The sequence below is a fragment of the Fonsecaea pedrosoi genome, assembly GCF_000835455.1.
Source record: "Fonsecaea pedrosoi CBS 271.37 unplaced genomic scaffold supercont1.4, whole genome shotgun sequence".
In the NCBI taxonomy this organism is placed as follows: domain Eukaryota; kingdom Fungi; phylum Ascomycota; class Eurotiomycetes; order Chaetothyriales; family Herpotrichiellaceae; genus Fonsecaea; species Fonsecaea pedrosoi.
Genome location: NW_013550612.1, coordinates 3,133,929 through 3,155,084, shown reverse-complemented (window position 1 = coordinate 3,155,084; position 21,156 = coordinate 3,133,929). Strand labels below are relative to the sequence as shown.

Below are 21,156 nucleotides of genomic sequence, written 5' to 3'. Positions count from 1 at the left end.
AGGATCCTGCCGCACTTCTTTCCAGTTTACCCTTTTCTCTCCTATTCTCGAGAACAATCTTATCATCGTCGGTCATGAACATGAAATCCGGTATGCTCACGGGTCAGCTACTTCGCAGCTTCAGGCCTGCACAACCCGCTCCCTCTCGAGCTTGCCTCAATCGCATCCACAGTTTGTCCAGATCACGGCCTCTCGTCCGGAACACACCCTCCCTCAACGCACGAGTCCAGACAAGAAACGCCAGAAACTATGCGAGACCGCCCAACCGATTCGAACAAGCAGTCATCGATGCCCGGGTCAAGCACCCTGTCCTCTTTCCGTTCCTGCTCTTTGGCTCGACTGCTTCAGTAGTCTTGCTCATCATCATGGCATACGACCAATGGCGGAGGGAGAAGAAAGGCACCTCAGTATATCCTCCGGCGGTCGAAGACCAACTTCGGCTGGCCTTGCACTATACCCACATCTCGCCAGACCCGGACACCGCGTCACAATACTTCATGCAAGCTATCAAGAAGGCGGAGGAGGTTGGGATGGACCCGTATAGCAAAGACACGGTTGGCATCCGGGTCCGCTTCTCCCAGATGTTGGAAGAGTTTGGACACGTGAAGGCTGCCATCGAGATTCTCGACGGTATCTCTTCGGATCTCGAACAAAAGCTGGCAGAGCTCGACCAAGCACAGTCAGTCAAGAGCGATGCTCCATCCGCTCTGGATCCAGAAACAGCAGATTTCCGCGCGAATCTGATCAAGGGAATCGTCAAGCTCAAGATCAAAGTCTCTTCAATGTACGAAAGCGATTATCTCCAAAATCCCACCATGGCCAAACAAGTGCTGTCGGACGCGGTCGGGCTTGTCGTCAAGGAGACCAAGAACCCTCAGGTCAATACCTTCACGGAGGAGAATGGTGCAGGCTTGACTACTGGGGAAATTGCTGCAATGCTGTCCCAGATGGGCGATCTGTACGCCACTTCGGGAGAAGAGGAAAACGCCATCCAACTATATATGCTCACTCTGCAACCGCTGAGAGCGTCGTGCAACGGCACCAGATCCTGCAAAGAGGTTCAAGTCCTCAGCAACATCGCTTCTGCCATGGACATGGCGTTGAAGAAACCCACGGCTAAGATCAATGGGAAGCCAGCGACCAAGGACACGCTCGCGGCCGGGAGACGCGCCGCTCTGAGATGGGCAGACCAGGCGATCGCCACGGCCGACGTTGTTAAGTCTGAGGAGCGCGATGAAATCTGCACCGCCGCTTTGATCTCCGCCCAGATGACTCGTGCAGATCTGTTGCTGGATAATGGCGACAAGGCGAAGGCACGCGAAGCCTTTCAGAGTCTGCTGCCTATGTTGAGGGAGCGAAGCCTTCTACCCCTTGTCGAGACCGCTGAGCAAGGTCTCAAGAGAGCCAGCAGCTGAGCGACGGTACAGGGATGCGAGACTTGGTCTCGAGAGGTCATTTGCCAGTCAGCCTCAGTTTGCACCTTGGTAGCAGGCTTTGGTGATTCAAGTTACCCTAGGCAAGGCCAGTTCGACCCGTGCCGGACCCATTGGCACCGAAAGGTGCAAAGACAGTCTCCGGACACGTTGATGTGTCCTACAACACCCTTTCTTCTGGCGAGCGAGTATCAACCATCTGTTGACCGGAAAATAGCCTGTAGTGGTTGGAGACACTTCTCTTTGAAGTGCCTTGATCACAGCGACTTCGACGAGATGTGGTTGACCGAGTACGACTGTACCTGCGTGCCAGGTAGCGACAACTACTTGAACTCTACCAAGTACTCTCGGTGTCATCTGGCTGGAGCGAGCATACTTTTCAAAGACTTCAACAACATAGCAATGGATGTCCCAGAAGTAATTCGAGGGCACTACCAATTACGCAAGACCGGTGCTCCTTCTTGAAGCGAGATCAATTTGTCACCGAGAAGAATTTTGCCCAGTGGGATCATGATGATTCTTGAAAGTCCTACTCTGCCGATCCGGGACTTGTTCTTTGTGGCTGAGTACATATTAGATAACCAGACAAACGGTCTCTGAGATCGTCTTCGGCCGGGACAGAAGCGTACTTCCTCGCCGCCGAAACCTTTCCCCTCTTGATAGGCGAGGAGGGAGAGAATCTCAGGAATTTTTCAAGTCGGTGCTTCGCGGGCCTGCGTCCAGCCCACCCATCAGTCTTGACATCATCCCTGATTTGAGGACCCATTCAGGCCGACCGTACTCGTGCTGAGGAACAAACAGGGGATTGTTGCAGTTGCGACTCTCCTTGAATTCAAATGGCGAGATTGTCCGTGTGCCCTTCTCTAGTTGCTTGAATGCTCTATCATATTTGCAACATCCACTCCCGGTCCGCTCATAGCATAGGGAATTCCTCGTTGGCTTGATTTCTCGGGTCCAAGTCGGTATATGGTGGGCGTTACAAGCGTATACCGGGACAACAGTTATGCTGAGACCATAATTTCTCTGGACGTTCGCTGTTTGATACAGAACCTCACATACAGTCCGTTCCCAAAACCGTCCTCTCGCTATCTTTGCTTCATGTAGTCCTGGTCCGCAAGCTCGGAAGCAGGCGAGGCTGATAAGGCTGACCAATGGCAAGCATGAAACCCCTTTTTATGAATCCGATGCTTCAGTCTCCTGTCCCAACAAACCACGATTGTATTTCTTTACTTAGCCTGACTGGGCACTAATGGCGCGTATGCGCGCGACCGTGCTCTTCGTTTGTTGATATTGTCTCAAGAAATGGCAAGTTTCTGATTTGAAAAGCGGTGCAGATGTCCAATGCCTAAGCGCCGGGCCAGTTGTCGGGCGCGGCTGAAACGCCAGCTGTATCTACCCCATTGCTGCCCCAGGACTAACGATGTCGTCTCCGGAGCATATACACAGTCATTGTGTCACTATACTTTGGGAATGTATTTGAGTTTTCTATTGCACAATTGCCCGATCACTACTGACGTCCTCGAGGATGGTTCGGCAGCTACCCGCAGGAGTACGACGGTTTCTGAGATATATGACAAGGAAGGAAAGGGCTCAAGATGGACGAAGCACACTATCCATCGACGTTGAACATCAAAAGATGGCTGCTCAGTCGACAGTCGAGTGTTCAGACAATGGTTCAATGATCGAAACTCCGGAGCGGACCTGTGCTGCTCTGTGGAAGTCTGTTTGGCTCTCTCGCTTGACACTGATGGGAATTGGATTGTTATTCGCAGCACTTACGGTCGCCCTCCTGGTATTGTGGAAGTATAACATGCAATATCGCGGCTTCGTTCTGATCACGAGCAACCACTATTCCTGGACATATGGACCAACCGCTTTACTCGTCCTCGTTGCAGCTCTGTGGCGGCAGATTGATTTCCACTGCAAGACTATGGCGCCATGGGTTGCCCTCAGGGAGAAGCCACAGATGGGCTCACAAAGTATGTCTCTGGACTATATCTCGCCGATGCAGATATACAGTCTCTGGAAAGCTCTGAAAAATAAACATTTCATCGTCATGACCAGCATTGTGGGCTTCATGTTGTTGAAGGTCGTTACCCTGATTTCGACAGGCTTGTTTATAACGGTGCCGACTATTCAACACTATCCCAGCCTGGATCTTATTCAATTGAACAGCTTCAATGGATCGGCCGTCAATGTGACATCATTTCCTACGCTCAATGACTCGTCGCTGGTTTACACAGCTTATGGCATCCTGGCCAGTGGGCTCAGCTATCCCGAGGGAACTTCTGAAAGCCTTGTTTATGAGACTTTCATGCCGTCAAGTACGGACTCCTTGACCAACTTGAAAGTCACTACCACTGTGAAGGCAGTTGTTCCAGCATTTCACTGCGAGTCGGCACCAGTCGGTGTAGACCCTAATTTCCCGAACACCACAGATGAGCATCCGATCCTGAGTCTTCAGCTCCAGTTTCCAGAGTGTCAACTTATTGGAGGCGGACAGGGTGTGGATGGTACCCCGGTCTACACTCTTAACCCTCAAACATTCAAGTGCCCGGCTCGCCAGCTTAGCCCGCTCCTTCAACGGATTAGTTGCTTCAACCAGACAGATCCGAACACGCAGGACAATTGGCAGCTCCTGACCCTCGCCGACATCCGCTATAACCAGACATTGACCGGATCAGACGAAACCGCGATTGTTGGTGAAAGTGTTCAAGCGTCGTCCTGGGTCACGTCCATTCCTGGGCTCACCGGCATAGCATGTCGGTCAAGCTACACCATCGAGAGGGTCAATGTCACATACGATTATAGTCAAAATCCTGTCAAAGTCACCATCACTCGTCCTTCAGAGCCATCGCAAGAGAAATTAGAAGACTTTACCGATTTTGATCTTGGAAGACTGTTTACGGCGTCTTTGTCCGCTGCAGCAGAGATGTTTGGCAACGTCTTGGACAATGCTTACGCAGAAGAATACCCGAATACGATGTTCAAAATCATGGCACAAGTAGCTGGTGGTGGGTATGAGGCTCTTCTCGACGAGCCAACTATGATAAAGACTGCAGAAAAGGCATTTCAACAGGTCGCAGTACAGATTATAAAGAAAAATCTGGCTCAAGCTGTCAGTCTCCGGACCACAGGCCAAGCATCATACACTCAAGAGAGACTTCGGATCAACGACGTCTCGCTCTGGTCTATGGTTGGGGGTTTTGGGGTGATGATAGTGATCGCCGTCTTTTTCATCCTGACAAGAAAACAAGACGCTACACCTAGGGATCCGACATCGACTCTTTCCGCAGCTCTTATTCTGAGACCAAACAAACTTCTGCATGACGTTCTCCAGACCAGCGCTGGATATGAAGAGGATCAATTTGCGGCGAATCTACAAAATTACACTTTCACCAGCAGGATTGCCAACCTGGATTCCTCAGGCAGACAATTTGTGGTATCTGTGAACGGTTCTGTCCCAGATATTCAAAGCCCGAGGGATGATACAGAGCCAGGCTGGTGGCGGCCATTGGGTGCGAATCGAGCGTTTGTGTCTGCGGCATTGGCTCTACCAGTAGCCATCATAGCGGTGCTCGAAGTGCTACAGCGCCAGAGTGATCGAAATTCTGGAATCGCATCGGTATCGGACGTGGAATCTTTACCCTCGAAGATATTTACTCGGTATCTGCCGGCTCTGATCATGCTTTTGTCTGCGACCATGTTTGACTCCCTGGAATTTCTATCGATAGTCCTTGCGCCCTACAATGCAATGAAAGCCAACCGTCAACCATCGACTCCTGTGAGTCGATCTCTTGTTGGCTTGATGCCTCTACACGCTCTTTGGACAGCGTTGCGAAGTCGATATTGGGGTTCGTCACTTGCCATCATTGCAGCGCTTTTAGGCAGTGTTTTGACCATTGTCAGCTCTGGACTCTATACTATTGACTCTGTTCCGGTCACCTCACCCGTACAGATCCAAAGTACTGATTCATTCAACACTACCTGGGGTAACAGTGTCTTGAATGACAGCGGTGCTGCTGTTCTCACAAGCCTAAGCGAGAGCTTGAACCTCACCTATCCACGATTTACTCATGAGGAGTTTGCCTTGCCTGGACTGCAAACAACGACAAGTCAAACATCGGGGCCCGTCGACACCGACGCCATGCTCAGTGTCGAGCTCCCTTCCCTTCGCGCCTCACTCAACTGTACCAGTTTCGGTCTGTCGCAGTTCAACGTCACCACATCGTACAACCCCAAGGTCGGACCCGGTGCAACCGTCCGAGCAGTAGGCTCTCTCCCCGAACAATGCCTCTTTGGTGGTCCCGGAGGGAATCTAACCTCTATCGAATTTGAGAGAAGTTTCCAATTTCCCTACACACAGAACCGGAGTTATATTGGCAAAATACTGGACCTCCACGTAGGGCCTTTTGATCCTGTTCATGAGCTGAGCGAAGACGAGCTCTCGCCTACGACACAAAGGGATAATCCACCTGGGTGCCCGTCCCTCGGCTTCATATATGGATTTGTGGACGTAAACGATGCCAGTCAGACATCCGTGTCTGTGCTCATGTGCGATCAAAACATGCAACAGCTTCCCACTACCGTCCACCTGACCCTTCCTGACTTGTCCATATCGTCAGATTCACCACCCATCCCCGATGACACCGTCTCCAAGTTTCTGCCCAGTGGTCCCAGCGGCGAAACTGCCTTCTCTTACCGGCTTCAAACTCATATCGATACAGAACTCTCGCTGTTTAATCAAACAGAATACGATTCCAGCAATCTCGATCAAAGCACGGTCGACAGATTCTTCCAGGGCGTGTTGTTCGGGAAATACCCAATACCACAGTCGTGGCTCGCCGAATCTGGCCGCGCCACAGAAGTCAGGGCCTCGATACAGGCTTTCTACCGGCGATACATGGCTCAGGCGATATCGGCGAACATGCGGATCCCCACTCTTGCGTCCGAAGCCAGGCTGTTCAACGGGTCTATGACGGTCAAGAACGGCGTATTGCGCGTGAAACAGAACAACGCCTCAAAGATCACGCTCCAGGCCCTGCTCGGCACAATGTTCCTCTGCGGTTCGCTTGCAATGTTCTTGTCCACGACGAGGGAAGTCGTCCCGTACAACCCCTGCACCATCGCAGGTGATATGGCTCTGTGGGCCGGGAGCAGGTTTTGTAGGGACCCTGCCGTCCACAATGGCCCAGATTGTGGCGACGTCCCGCTGTTGCCAAAGGAGGCAGAGTTCATGGATGACAAGACCTTGATGCGGAGTGGAGTGTTGAATGGTTGGGTCTTCAAGCTTGGGTGGTGGGAGACGGACGATGGGATTCGCAGATACGGGATCGACGTGGTAAAGAAAGAGGTCGACTGAGCCAAAGTCTTGTACGCATATATCGGTATTTTTTGGAACCAGCGGATGTGTTTGGAAATGGGAGATATCCATATATATCTATTTATACAGACGTTGGAGGGAATGAGTGCCATGGACATACATGTACGAGTAGTTCAGTATTTTGCGGAGGAAGGTCGATGGGAACTTCATACAATATATATATATATATATTACAGATAAAGATATCCATCATGTCATGTCAGGTCATGTCATATTTGTTTGTATTTTGTTCTTTTTAATTGCGGCGAGGGAAAAAAAGTCAAAATGTCGTCGACCGTCGTGACAAGTCATTGTTCCTGAGATACATAATGACCAGGCTCTCTATATTGCCTTTTTTTTTTAAAAACAGCTCGAAACAAACACCCAAAAAAAACAGGATCTGGTTGCAGGTTGCATGTGGTTGGTTGGTTATTCCTGTCCCTGTCCCGTCCTATCCCGTTTCCCTTCCTGCCCCCCTTTCTCCCTATACCATGAAAAAAGAAGAGGCTCAAATTTTGCAACTCATCTACCCATCCGTGCCAAATGCCCTTTCAGCTTCCGTTATGATGAATCCGTTTTCCTGTCTGTTATTGATTTTTTTTTCCCGACACGAATTGAAAATGGTAACAAAAAATGTACAAAGAATTGAATTTCCCTGGGTTTCTAATGCGAATCAACCCCCCCCCTCCCTCCCCCATCTTCGAGAAATGAAAACCAAAAAAAAAGAGGTCATGGTCCTCGCTTTCAAGAAGAGAGGTTGAAGTATATAAAAAAAGGTTGGTATAAAAGTCCGACTGTGATCGGCGTCGGGATCAGGCTTGGGATTTGACAATCAGGACAGATGAATGCGAGATGACCGCGACGCGGTGGGCTTATGAGAGATAAGCTTCACCGATGGGTGATGAGATGGAGTTGCCTTTGACCAGGATGCCATCGGAGCACATGAAGTAGGCGTACCGCTCGACGGCGGTCTGGGACTCGAGCCATGGGATGGCCTGGTCCAAGAAATTCGCGACGTCGCTGTCCGAGCCCGAGGCGCCGAACTCAGTCAGCCAGACCTTGCCGACGCCGTTTGCAGCGGCAGCGTCGATCACGTCCTGGACGTGGCTCTGGAAGTAGCCAAAGTTGCTGGCTGAGTCGTACCAGTGGAATGCGACCAAGTCAACCTTGCACTGACCCGCGCAGGCCTTGAAGAAGGCGTTGAGCCAGTCGATACCCATGAGCGGGTTGGTGCCCGCGCCGTTGGTGATAGCAGGCGAGCCAAGCTGGACTTGACCCGCGAGAGGGTTCATGTTATCGATGTACAACTTGGCAGCAGTCGCGGGGTCGATGTTTGATTGCGAGCCGAGATCAGGTTCGTTGAAAGCCAAGGCATGCTTGGATCCGCCGGCGATGGCAGACTGAACAGCGCTAGACCAACCCGAGATGGAATTCTGGCCCCAGAGCATGGGGACATACTCTGCACCAGAAACAATTTGGCCACCTGCTGAAGCTGCCCAGTTGTAGGCCCAGCTCATGCCCTTTCCGGAGAAGGCATCGGTCAAGGAAGCATCGTTGTAAGAAAGACCTCTCTTACCCGACGATCCAGTGCTAGGTGGAGAGCTTGGGCTTGAAACGGACGACGACGCAGAAGAGGCACTGCTAGCTGGGCTGGAAGCCGGAGACCCACCAGTCACAGTGGCCAATGTCGTTGGGATGATTGTAGGGGGGACGCCTTGGGAACCAACGGATGGCACCGAAATGGAAGAGCCACCGAAGGATGGAACACCCGAGCTTCTTCCGCCGCCGGGGAAGAATTGCCCAGCAGTAGGAGAAACCGAAACAAGGCTGAATGAGCTTGATGAAGACAGATCACCCAGTGCAGCGGACGTAGTAGATGAAGCCGAGGTCCAGCTTTGAGAAGCACCATAGAATCCGCCGGGGCCTTCGGGTGCAACAGATGCAGAACTGGTGCTCGATGAAGCCCCGAAGAATTGACCTGCACCCCCTGAAGGCGCAGATCCTTCGGAGGGGAGAGTTGCTGTAGAGTCCGAAGGGACGCCGAAGTTCTTGCCCGAGTCCTCGGATCCACCAACGCCAGCAGTTGCTGTGACCGTGACGTACTCGACAGATGTGGCGGTTATGGTGGTAGTCAAGACGAAGCAAGATGACATGTCAATATCGGTTGGAGCAGCAGCCGTTGCAGCGGCAACTGTTGGGGCGGCATCGGTATTTGCGAGGCCGGGGCTGGAAGCGACTGCTGCAACCTCGGGCGGGCTAGAGAAAGCCGGAGCAGGAGCGGGAGCGGTATCGGGAGAAGACAAGTCGAGCGGGATGGGCTGAACGGTGACAGTCCTGACAGCTGAAGCCACGACAGAAGAGGGTGTCTCCACCGAAGAAGCACCAGAGTCTGGGCCCTTGGTGTGAACAGTGCCATTCATGGGGTAGATGCCACCAGTTGGCATAGCCCAGCCACCACCTGTGCCACTGCCATAGTGGAATCGTTCGTGTCGTTTAGGATATGCCAAAACGGCCGAGGCGAACAACGCCACAGACAAGTATTTGGTAACCATATTGAATCAGATGAGTAAGCTGTTGACGGGGATAGTGTTTGATGGGTACAGTAGTCTTGCAGGAAAGCGATACGAGGTATAATATAATTGGATGACAACCCGCCTGGGGAATGCTGTAGCCGATTCAATCAATGAAGGACCTGGCTGGTTGGGTGAAAGAGTGACCGCGAGCGTAGCTCTGCAGTATGCGAATGACGGAACGAAGGACTAGCCTTGCAGAAAGAAAGACGAAGTGCAATGTGTCGCACAAACGTGTCAGAGAGCCTACAACGGGGGAAGACAGTTGGGTAGGAAGGAGAAGGAAGGAGATGCAAATGAAACGACAAGAACCTCAGAGTTATACCTCTGCCGGCAGAGGGGTCGATGGAGAACATGGCGGAAGGGGTTGAAGGAGAGTTGTGAACAGGACAGCAAAAACGGGTTGGCACGTTTCATGGTGGTCTTTCGTGTGACGGGGATCCTGGTTGATTGTAGACCGCATATTTTCCGGTGTTGTAAGAGACGGGTCTTTTCAAGATCCATTTGCTGGCGGCGAGAGAGAGAAGGGCTAAGAATGACATGTAATAGAAACGCCCTGACCATGGGTCGGGCTATGGTAACGGTCCGGGGTGCTGGCATGGGAGTCCCAGATCCCAGGCTGGGGCCAGAAAAGGGGAAAGCTGCAGAACAGGTGAGGTCAATTGGCAACGAGGCTACTGTCGCAGGATCTGGTCGTTCCGAAGCCAGTCAGCGGCCAGATTGGTAAAGATCTGACCTGAAACCGCCAATGGGGGCGGCAATGCAGGGGAAACATCCACCACTGCGAGCTCCAGCGAGGTCCAGCAAACGGGTGAGCCAGTTAAGCTATCGAAACAATCCGATGAGGGTTAGCTTTGCCGGTCGCAACGCTACTTGGTGTCAGGTACCAGCCACCCACGCAACAGACCCCTGCTTGGGCTCAAGGGGAAAACGGACACTAGTCCAGAAGATCCCAGTGGCGGACATTCTTGACATAATGAACAAGGAGCGGGAATAGTGATTGACAACGGAGTCTCTGCGGGGAGTAAGAGAGGTGGAAATAGTACTCAGCTGTGCTATATTAGCACTGAGATATTGATGAAGCGATTCAGAGAGAATGTGTGCAAGTATGTGAGAGAGTGTGTACCTAGAATCAGGTGGGTTGTGGGGCTTGGCATGGGACACGTCATCTGTTCAGCGGACTGTCCTGATGGTGGTAATAACAGGGAGGCATTTAGTACGGAGAAGTGCCATATCGGGAATAGTTTCCCAGTACCTGGCTGGGTCTTCTGGCGTGATAGGATCATAGTACTAGCAACACACGTGCGACGAATAGATACTCCGTACTTGGTACCTTTCTATATCGCAACCCAGGGATGAAGGTCCCGTACCAGGCCATCTACAAGCGAATGGTACTAGTACTCGTTAATCTCCATCCTCCTCGCCATTTCCACCGATTCACTTCCTAACCACCATCTTTCCCTTCGTTGTCTTGAAAATCTGACCATCTAATGTCCCGATTTCCGAAAGTCCGCGCAATGTCAACAGGGGGGAAGTTGAAAACTCCTCTGCCCCCCGCTTGCGGATCCTACCAAAACAACGTCCCTCCCCCCCCCCCCCTCTGGGATCTCTGTGCAATTTAAGAAACGCTCCAGGCCCTCGACCATGTGGTGCGTTGTACGTACGAAGGGCACGTACTCCAGTATCGTGTTCTAGCGCGTTGACATTGCCATTTCGTTTCGATTACGGCCACGCGGTCAGATGTCGTGCAGAAGCGAAACTTTATGAAAAGAAACGGGCACGAGATTCAATGTCCTATACTCGGTAATGACCTTCGGACTTTAGGGCTTCTTTTCACGCCCTTGAAGCACTGCCATCACATCACTCACGTTGTCTTTATCCCCCTTGCGTTTCTTTGGGCCACGCTTCCGTCCACTTTTCTTCGCCGACGCTCCACCGTCGTCCCACCCTGCTTCGTCCTCGTCGTCCTCGTCGGCAATCCGACTCTCACCGAATCCTAGATCCAGATCTGCAGCATCTGCCCTATCTCGTTCTCTCAGTCGAGCCAGCAACTGCTGCTGCCTCGCGGCTTTATCAGGATCCGACTCGACAGCTGAATCCCCATCCGTCTCCTCCGTTTTTCGTAGGCCTGCGGCCCGCTTCAAGGCCGAAAGGAGTGTAGGATCTTTCAAAATCGGATTGGTGCGATCCTCGGCTTCCTCTTCTTGATTTTTTGTCGCAAAGTAATTTCGTGGCTTGTTGCTCGTCGACGCAGCGGTCTGTTCGGCGGTTTCTGCTCTTGACGCCGTCTCTTTGTCGACTGCCTCATCCTCTGACTCGCTGTTGATACCGGCGAGTGGATCGTAATCGGCTACTCCTTGGAAGATATCATCATCATCCTCTTCGCCCGCCTGCTGGTCCAGAAGGGCTTGTTGCTTCGCTAGGAGTTCTGCTGGCACTTCCATCCCAAGAGGTTGATTTCGATCGCCTTTTGGGACATCCTCCTCCTTATCAAGCCAGCGAGTCTTCCTCTTCGTCGTTCCATCTTTATTGGTAATGAGTAACACCTCTCGGCGCCGTCCATTGATGATTTCAACGAATTTCTTCTTGTTTGGCTTCTCCGAGGTCACCTTCTTGAACCGTGCTCCAAGTGCTGGTTCTGGAGGGGCGGCCGCTGACATTCCACTTCGGCTCTCCTTCAGCCGTCGCAAGATGGCATCTCGTGTCATGGGTTCTTGGAGATCACCCGGGGTTTCATCTTGTGGTTCCTTCGAAGTCGGCCTCTCCGCCTTCACATCTCTCTGCAGGGCTTCCTCTAGTTCGTCGTCTACGTTCAATTGAGCAGGCACATTCCCCCGCTCGGATATTGGAGCGCTGTTGACATCTTCGCCTCGTCGAACTCTTTCCAACAGTTTCCAGTCCAAGCCTTTTACTAGATGTGTACTCTTAAGATCGCCACCAATCCCAATCTCGCTTTTCAGCTTCTCAAAGGTAGCCTCGTCAATCTGTTGTAGTTTGTACATCTCTTCCAATGCTTTGACTCGCTTCTCCTTATCATCGAGTTCCTCCACACGCTCTTCGTCCGTCTGTCGAGACAAGGTGCGGTCATGGTAGCCAGAGGCGAGTTTGCTGCCTTTCGGTGCGCTTGACTTGAACCTTTTCGCGGGAGGTTGTCCATCGTGTTCTTTTCGATATTCTGCAAGTTGCTGCGTGAATACTTTGGCGGCATTGAATCCCGCTACAGAGCGAGGCGTCATAGGAATCGATGCGCGTGCTCGAGAGCCAAGTGCGGGCTTCTTGAAAGTTGGCGGGGAGGTCCCGCTGCTCGATGGAGTTGCATTATGGTCGGATTGGATTAGACTCCGAAATTGAGAATTGTCCATCATCAGCTGTGAAGGACTCGAGAGCCTTGGATGAGTGTTCAGTTGGTTGTTGAGGGAGAGGCGCCTGCTGTGCCTGCCAAATAAAAGTTGCGGGCAGAGTTGGAGTCGAGAATGAATTCATCGTCGGTGATTTTTGGCGCCTCCGCTCCGTCCCCATCTCCAAATCAACTCCGCTGATTCGATTCTCGCCAACAATATCTGCCTAAGTACCAAACAGACTTCTAGACGTTAGGATGGGAAGGAAACGCAAGAACACCGAGCGCGCTGAAACTGACAATGACAATCCTTACAAGAAGCGGCCGCCTGCAACGCCTTTGCCCGAAGGCGTTCATCATTACCAGAATATCGAGGAAGTTCCATGGGACATCCAAAAGTATGAATCGCAACACCCATTCTCGACCGAGACTAACCTGCCTCACTTTTACAGATACTGGCATCAGGGCTACTCGATCTTCTCAAAATATGACGACGGTATCTGGATGACTGATGATTCATGGTATGAAGTCACCCACGAGTCGGTTGCAAAGTAGGTTCCTCGCCCCCTCTTCTCCTCTATATGAGGTTTGTCTGACTTCGATTAGCACAATTGCACAACACATAGCAGAGGCCGCACCACCGGGCAAGTCGATCATCTTCGACATCATGTGTGGCGTGGGCGGCAACACAATCGCATTCGCACTTTCCGGCAAATGGAAACGAGTGTATGCGATTGAGAAAGACGCCGCTACCCTAGCCTGTGCCAAACACAATGCCGAGATCTACGGTGTTGCTGATCGGATCACCTGGTTCCAGGGAGATTGTTTCGAGGTTCTAGGCTTGGGTGAATCTAAAACGGGGAATACTGTGGAAGCATTGAAGGCGATTGCCAGCAGTTATGGTGTCATTTTCGCCAGTCCCCCCTGGGGAGGTATGTACGCAAACATCAGTCGATTAGTCCGCCGCTTACATTTGGTGCAGGTCCTGGATACCGAGAAGCTGAAGTCTTCGATATCGAAGCGATGCAACCATACTCTTTCAGCCATCTCTACGAGTCCCTCAAGACGCTGACGCCCAACGTGGTGTTGTATCTACCGAGAACTAGTGACCTGAGGCAAATTGCGAAAGTAGTAGGTGAGGATAAGAAGACTCAGATTGTGCATTACTGCACCAAGGGCAGCAGCCGCGCCCTGTGTGCATACCTGGGGGATTGGGGGCTGCTGAAACTGGGAGACTTGTGATACGAGTTGGCACGACCTGTTGCATAATGTCGCCCCGCATGAATTACCGCTATGATACCCTGAAGTATTGAATTTCTCATATTGCTGCTCTACCTGCGGCCTTCATCTCTCGAGTGACAAAGTAGGTGTTCTATCGCGTGTGTGGCAAGGCTTCACAAGGCTGCCTTAAGCGCGTCAGGCTGCCGCCAAGTCACGCTAAACCCAAGTCACGCGGTCCGATTGCTCGCTTTCTTCGTAGGCGCCTTTTCTCCAAATCCAGAACTTGTCTCGGACTTGCGTATTTCCATCAATCTCACAACACCTCCTACCCAACGTGACATTGGGTCGTGGCATCTATACGACTTCCACCTCACTATCTGACGCGCTATCATGAGACCCTCCGTTACCTAAAGCGATGCGAGACTTTGGTCGCGAGGGAAACACTCCTGCGGGGTCCGCGCGGTTTCACCCAGACATCACTTCGTCTTGTAATCCTACACAATGGCCACCGATGTCTACCAGCAGGCCAATGACCTCGACGGTCTCTTCGACGATGTCGACGGCGAGATGGCGGACTCGACGGCCAATACCCCCTTTGACCAGAGTTTCAACATGCCGGCAGATACAAATGATGAACTCAGTGCGCTGTTGAACGAGGGTGGCGGTGAGGGCTTCAATTTGGATGAGTTGAATGAAAGAGAGCTGGAACAGGGTGAAAAGGCAGATGACGCGGTTGACTACGAAGATATCGGCGACGATGATTTGTTACCTGAGGAAGAGCCGGTACAGGTCGAAATTACGACCGACATGCTGCCAGGGATTGAGGAGAACGCTTTAGAAGGTCTCGATGATGACGATCTCTTCGGTCCCTCTACCACTCCGCCGCCTCCCGCTACTCCTTTGAAGCCTGACGAGAAGCCTGCGAGAGAAGCCGACCAAGAGTCTGATCTTGCCTCGGAGCATGGCGATGAAGCAACCCAGGACTTGTCTATGCTCGAACCCGAATTGGACGAGGTTGAAGATGCAGAGTATCGTATACAGTTGGCGCTTTTCGCACAGTCGGGTAAAGGCTACATTCCAAAGACGGAGCAGGAAAACATCGAAGAATGGCTGAAGGTCGAATTCCCCAAATTCAAGCGTAACGAGGCACCATTTTTCAATGAACTTTTCCCGCCCCGACCGCACAAATGGCAGGGGAAAGCGCCGCTGAAGCCTCCCAAGCAAGTCCGCCCAACCAAAGTCCACTTGGAAATCGAGCAAGACCAAAGAGTGGCCTTCAATTCAGCGGCTCCAATCAACGCCCCAGAGGTTGATGCAGATTTCGTGAAGATTCGAGAAACTGTAGCTTCTGTGGAGGCTGTAGAGTCTTCAGAAGAATCAGACCTGGACGAGCCCCTCCCTGGCGGCTTGACGATGCGTGATTTGGAATTCATGTGCACGGAATTCGATACACTCTCGCATCTGGCACCTTCAGACGAGGAGTTTGTTGAGATCAATCCTCGAGTTGTCGACAGCGACGAAGAGATGTTCGGTTTTGATGATGATTTTGATCAGGAGAAACCCCGTAAGAAGCGCCGCCTTGGGTTGGATCCTCAAGATCTTGTCAGGATTCGTGAGCTCGACGTACCATCCTTTGATGACCCCGAAAAGATCACTTCAAGACTCGCCACAAAGGTTGTATTGGACTTGAACGACCCCGATCTACTTGTCGAAGAGGTTGATCCGGAGGCTCTCAGAGCAAAGGTCCGTCCTGGTGAGAAGCGACCTGCCGTGAAAACCCTTAAGGATCACCTTCAACATCGCTTCAAAACATCCAATGACGCCGAATACGACCTGCTCAAGCAGAATCATAGGCACAAAGTTCGAGGCCAGCTCACCAATCTAACGATCGAGCACTCACTGCCTGCTGTTCGTTTGCAATACCCATACTACCAAGTTCAGTTGTCTCTCCAAGAGTTGCGCAACTTCCACAGGAAACGAATGCACTTCAGACACCCTATTGTTTTTCGACAACCTGCAAAGGTCAAGAGAAAACACCAAAAGCATCGACCCGCTTTGGAGCTCTATCCCACTACGAAAGAGATTTCTATGGCCGATAATTCTTCGATTGTTCTCCTCGAATACTCCGAGGAGCATCCTTTAATGCTTTCTCAGACTGGCATGGGTAACAAAATCATCAACTATTACCGCAAGAAGAGCAATGAAGACAACTTCCGGCCCAAATATGAGATCGGCGAGACGTCGCTATTGCTGCCAGAGGATAAATCTCCTTTCTACATCTTTGGTCAAATCGACCCGGGCGAGACCATGACAGCCCTCTACAACTCTATGTACAGAGCTCCGATCTTCAACCAAGATGCCAAATCCCACGATTTCTTGGTAATTCGCGAGACCACGGGGGTGCACGGGCAAAGCCACTACTTGAGGAACCTCGAAAACGTTTTCGTGGTTGGACAGGAGCTTCCTTCAGTCACCGTCCCCGGAACACATTCGCGTATGGTCACCACCGCGGCCAAGAATCGTTTAAAAGCCATATCATACCGTATCGCTCGCAAGAAGAGAACCAAGCGCATTCATGTCGAGGATGTCACGAGGCATTTCCCTGGGACGACGGACATGCAGAACCGACAGAAGATGAAAGAGTTCATGATTTTCAACAAAGAATTCAAGGAGTGGGAAATGCGGCCGGGTGATCAGGTCCCAAGCGAAGAACAAATTCAAAAACTGATCCGACCGGAAGACATTTGTCTTTTGGAGTCAATGCAAGTCGGTGCCCAGTATCTTCAGGACTCCGGGTATGCGGATAATGACGAGGAAGACGACACCAAAGAGAATGAGGCCGATAGTATCGAGCAGCAACTCGCGCCATGGAGAACCACAAAGAATTTCCTGCAAGCCGCTCAAGGGAAAGCTATGCTCAAGTTGTACGGTGAGGGTGATCCGTCCGGCCGCGGTGAAGCATTCTCATTCATCAAGACAAGCATGAAAGGTGGATTCCGGCCGATCGGTGGTTCTGCCATGGACGCCATTGCTTTGAAAAAAGAACTCGGTGGTCACAGCTACAACGTTGCTCGGCAGCAGAAATCCTACGAAGAATCCATTCGTGGGATTTGGGACAAGCAAAAAGCTAGTCTCGGGTCGAAAATTGAACCTTCCGATTTAGATATGGATGGGGACGTGGACGCACAGGAAGATAAATACCCAGAAAGCCGGTCGAATATCCGAGCGACGCCAATGTCCGGAACGCAGACACCCTCGATCTCCAGGCGTCGGGATGACGAGACGGCCACCTCATTCAGTAGACGCAGTGTCGGCAGTCAGACCCAGAAAGCCCTACGGATTGTGCGCCGAATCAAGACCAAAGACGGCGAAATCATGGAGCAAGAGCACTTTGAAACTGACCCAGCAGTGATTAAGCGATATATGAAGATCAAGGAAGCGGAAGAGATGCAAAGCACAAGGTTTGTGGGAACCCACACATTGGTTTCCCTGTCTCTTGCTTACGTGCGTATAGCCTCAGTGAACTCGAACCTACCGGTGACCCGGAGCAGGATGCAAGGCGGAAGAGACGGTCAGCATACCGTTCCTGTCATGCACGCTCGAACCTTAGTATTGCTAACAATTACACGCAGACTCGAAGAGGCACTCGCACAACTAGAGAAGAACAAAGCCCGCCGGCAAAAGCGCAGCAAAAACAAAGAAGCCCTTCAAGCCGCTACTTCTCCCGGTGGCACCGCCATGTCTCCGGACGGAGAAGGCGGCGGCGGCGGCGGCGGACGCAACACACAACCTACGCAGCGAAAGTGTGCCAACTGTGGTCAGGTGGGCCACATCAAGACCAACAAAAAGTCAGTCACGAATGCTAAGTGTAAAAATTGCAATCTCCCCATTGATCGCAAGGTTGGATCGCTGTGGATGAGTGCGCCGGGTTTCTCAGGTTGATGACATTGAGAAGGTCAACTTTCTCGTTCTCTTGCTCTCTTTGGTCTGAGAATGGTGGCTCTTCACAATGGTTTTAACATGGGAATGGCACCCGCCGTGTCTCATTTGACGCTATTCCGGTCCAAGGACATTTCATTCTCTCTTTCCCTGGCCATTGTTCGATTACTGACATTGTTTGACTATCAAGACTATGCCCTCTGCTCAACGGCACCGTCAAGCAGGAAGATGGCTTCAACAACGCTGCGTTTATGGGAGCACCGCCCACGATGTCTTGAGGAGACCTTTGATTCTTCTCTGCTGGTAAGAGAGTTGAAACCGGCATTCCCCACGGAACGAGAATACCGTCGCGGCACATAACCATCATCAACATGTGTGCGACACAGTCAGCGGTGTCGGCAAGGCGCAGGACATGGAACATGATTGCATCTATATAGATCCCATCATCTATCGCAGAGTGTGGGTATCCCGTATCAGCTGATGTGGTCTTTGACGAAGCATTGGGACTTTGCAAATGTCACCACCGCCTGCACAACAGTGTCTGGCATGTACCAATATGACACAAGATCCAAGCCTCGACGAGAAGTCCGTGTCATTCGTTATCTCGTCTCATGTCCTTACTAGAAACTCCCCTTCTCCGTTCCTCCCATCCTCAGGAGAACACCGCCTTGTCACGTGGCCGGCCGTGCGGCATCTCCCACCGATCTCGTGACGGAGTTTTATCGGCACACCACATGTCGATACTATCGGCGCGCCTTTTGACCGCCAGGGAACAACAAGCTTTTCTGTAAACGGGCATAATAACCATTTGTTTTGCCTCTTTAGTATCCCACAAAACCATTCTTCTCATAAACTCGACCGCCCCAGAAGTGTAGACAGTCCTTGGTGCTGGAAGTAAGAAGATCGCACAAAGTGTTCATACGTTCAAAATGACGTCCGGCAAGCAGTCGTACCTCATCGTCGGGGCTGGCGTGTTCGGAGTATCCACTGCCTATCACCTGATCAAGAAGTACCCTGGAGCATCGGTGACGCTGGTTGACCGGGACGCCTATGATGCAGAGAGCCGGGTAGCTGCCTCGTGGGACTGGAACAAGGTGGTGCGCGCCGACTACGACGACATAGTCTACTGTCGACTGGCTCTCGAGGCACAAGACATCTTCGAGACGGACCCGCTGTGGCAGCCGTATTTCCACAAGACGGGCATCTTCTGGACGTGTCGCAGCAACTACGCACAGGAAGTTATCGACAACTACAAGAAACTCGGCCGGGCCGCCGATCTTCGAGCTGTGTCCGTTGACGAGGCCCGGAAACTGTACGGGGGCTTGTTCGAGGACGCTGACTACAACGGCGTCCAGGAGGTGCTGGTAAACAAGACCAGTGGCTGGGCTGCTGCAGGAGATGCCTTGCGAGCTGTCACCCGCAAAGCTATCGAACTCGGCGTGAAGTATGTAACAGCCGAAGTGACGAGCTTGCAGCTGGACAATGGAGGCCGTTGTCGTGGTGTCAAGACGGCAAGAGGACAGACCCTGACAGCCTCGCACGTTATCATTTGCACAGGCGCATATACGCCGAAGCTGCTGGAACTGAGCGCGGCAGACACCGGCCTCAAGGATCTTCGCACCGAAGGCAGGATTGTCGCCGGCGGCATCACCACGGGGATGACGAAACTCGATGACCAGTCCTATAAGAGGTTTGCAGACATGCCCGTGGGAGTCCAAGGGTACACTGCACAGATCGGTAACGGGCCACCACTTATCTACCCCCTTTCTGAGCCATCCAACTAACTAAATCTGCCACAACAAGGTCCATTTATCGGTAGTCTCCCGCCAACCCCGGACAGAGAAATCAAGTGGTGGGGACAGACCATCTTCAAAAACACCCACGAAGTGCTTCCCGGGCGCCAGATTTCTGCACCGCCCGCACAACCAGACTACGCTCAGTGGAACGTGTCCCGAAAGCTAAAGGAAGACATCGATTACGCGAACAAGGTGTTTTACGGCAAGAACGGCGCCAACTGGACGCTGGAGAAGCATCGTATCTGCTGGTACGTTCATCGTCGTCGCTCCAATTGGCCCCCTCCCTATGTATCTACCTAGTCCCGACACAGCAACTGAGAAATGGACTTGAGATTTGGGCAAACTAACCTCGGGTGGGAATACGCAGGGACGCCTTCACCACGAGCTCCGACTTCATCATCTCGCCACACCCGGCGGCGAGGGGCCTGTACCTCGCCACCTGCGGCTCCTTCCACGGCTACAAGTTCTTCCCCGTGCTGGGCAAGTACGTCGTCGAGATGCTCGAGGGATCCCTGTCGCCGGAGCTGGTCGAGAAATGGGCCTGGGACCGCGAGCGGCCGGACCCGTCCCTCAATCCGGACTACCCGCGGTGGGAGATGAGGGATTTCCTGGACCCGGTCAGGACTTCGAAGCTGTAAGCTCCCAGATCTACACGAAAGCCATTCCGAGTGGCTTTGGGGACGAGCGAGCGTCTTTCGGGAGTATGGTAATAGAAATCGGGTGGTGTTGGATGTCGTCGACGAGACCGCGAATTTAAGAACAAAAAAGTGCGTATTTATGAATGCATGCATGGATGAGCTTTTTTGTCGTTGCCCTTTGTCATTCCATGATCGTTTGCTGCCGTCGAGATGTATTGGAGTCATCGAGTGATCTCGTGAAGGACAGGTTGGATTGTATATAGCGAGCAAGTCACCAGCCAGGGTACTTTCACGAGGCCCGTTCTCATCGAGGAATTGGAAACGTATTACATCTGCCGAATAAAATGTGTCGACAATCTCAAGGGTCAATATCGAACCCCTACCAATAACGGTTCCACGAGTATAGATTGCGCAAGGCTTCACACTGTCAAACAGGTTGCCTCTCACAGAAGGTTCTCCGGATAGACAGAATCCATCATCTGCAAGTATATTTCGACCTACTTTAACCGTCGAGGTGACTTCTTGCCTACCTATACACCGGATTGAGAACGGATGGAGTTACTACAGAGTTCGAGTCATTGCTGGGTCGATAGATCTAGACTCTACCAGAGCGAACAGTACCCATCCATCACTGGACGCGGCGGTGGGGTCACCTGGGATTCTACATGCAAGTATATCCTCTCATGTACCGACCCACGAAATCTAACTATTATAAACAGAAATTCCGTAAGGTATCGTACGTATCTTACATGGAATCAGACGAGGACACCCTTCCCGGTCGCCCCTCCGTCAGGCAAGTCATGCTTACCTACCCGTACAACTAACTGTACGACCACAACTACGCGTCCTCTGCAGCGGAG

At 52.0% G+C, this 21,156-nt stretch overlaps 7 protein-coding genes across 7 annotated transcripts; 5 read left to right on the top strand and 2 right to left on the bottom strand.

Annotated features, from left to right (window-relative positions):
- Positions 1–74: 74 nt before the first annotated feature.
- On the top strand, positions 75–1,415 carry Z517_06936 (uncharacterized protein; the record flags this gene model as incomplete). Its single annotated transcript, XM_013428675.1, has 1 exon — positions 75–1,415. One exon carries the CDS (start codon positions 75–77, stop codon positions 1,413–1,415), a length of 1,341 nt encoding a protein of 446 aa, XP_013284129.1.
- A 1,654-nt stretch (positions 1,416–3,069) lies between these two features.
- Positions 3,070–6,795, top strand: Z517_06935 (uncharacterized protein; the record flags this gene model as incomplete). The annotated part of the gene is made up of 1 exon (XM_013428674.1): positions 3,070–6,795. One exon carries the CDS (start codon positions 3,070–3,072, stop codon positions 6,793–6,795), a length of 3,726 nt encoding a protein of 1,241 aa, XP_013284128.1.
- Positions 6,796–7,667: 872 nt separating this feature from the next.
- On the bottom strand, positions 7,668–9,347 carry Z517_06934 (uncharacterized protein; the record flags this gene model as incomplete). Its single annotated transcript, XM_013428673.1, has 1 exon — positions 7,668–9,347. The coding sequence occupies one exon, from the start codon at positions 9,345–9,347 to the stop codon at positions 7,668–7,670; it is 1,680 nt and encodes a 559-aa protein (XP_013284127.1).
- Positions 9,348–11,185: 1,838 nt separating this feature from the next.
- On the bottom strand, positions 11,186–12,727 carry Z517_06933 (uncharacterized protein; the record flags this gene model as incomplete). The annotated part of the gene is made up of 1 exon (XM_013428672.1): positions 11,186–12,727. One exon carries the CDS (start codon positions 12,725–12,727, stop codon positions 11,186–11,188), a length of 1,542 nt encoding a protein of 513 aa, XP_013284126.1.
- A 233-nt stretch (positions 12,728–12,960) lies between these two features.
- Z517_06932 (uncharacterized protein) lies at positions 12,961–13,944 on the top strand (the record flags this gene model as incomplete). The annotated part of the gene is made up of 4 exons (XM_013428671.1): positions 12,961–13,100; positions 13,155–13,253; positions 13,309–13,634; positions 13,685–13,944. 4 exons carry the CDS (start codon positions 12,961–12,963, stop codon positions 13,942–13,944), a joined length of 825 nt encoding a protein of 274 aa, XP_013284125.1.
- A 480-nt stretch (positions 13,945–14,424) lies between these two features.
- Z517_06931 (uncharacterized protein) lies at positions 14,425–17,865 on the top strand (the record flags this gene model as incomplete). Its single annotated transcript, XM_013428670.1, has 3 exons — positions 14,425–17,384; positions 17,438–17,494; positions 17,556–17,865. The coding sequence occupies 3 exons, from the start codon at positions 14,425–14,427 to the stop codon at positions 17,863–17,865; spliced, it is 3,327 nt and encodes a 1,108-aa protein (XP_013284124.1).
- Positions 17,866–18,791: 926 nt separating this feature from the next.
- On the top strand, positions 18,792–20,296 carry Z517_06930 (uncharacterized protein; the record flags this gene model as incomplete). The annotated part of the gene is made up of 3 exons (XM_013428669.1): positions 18,792–19,599; positions 19,666–19,906; positions 20,026–20,296. The coding sequence occupies 3 exons, from the start codon at positions 18,792–18,794 to the stop codon at positions 20,294–20,296; spliced, it is 1,320 nt and encodes a 439-aa protein (XP_013284123.1).
- Between the last annotated feature and the right edge of the window lie 860 nt (positions 20,297–21,156).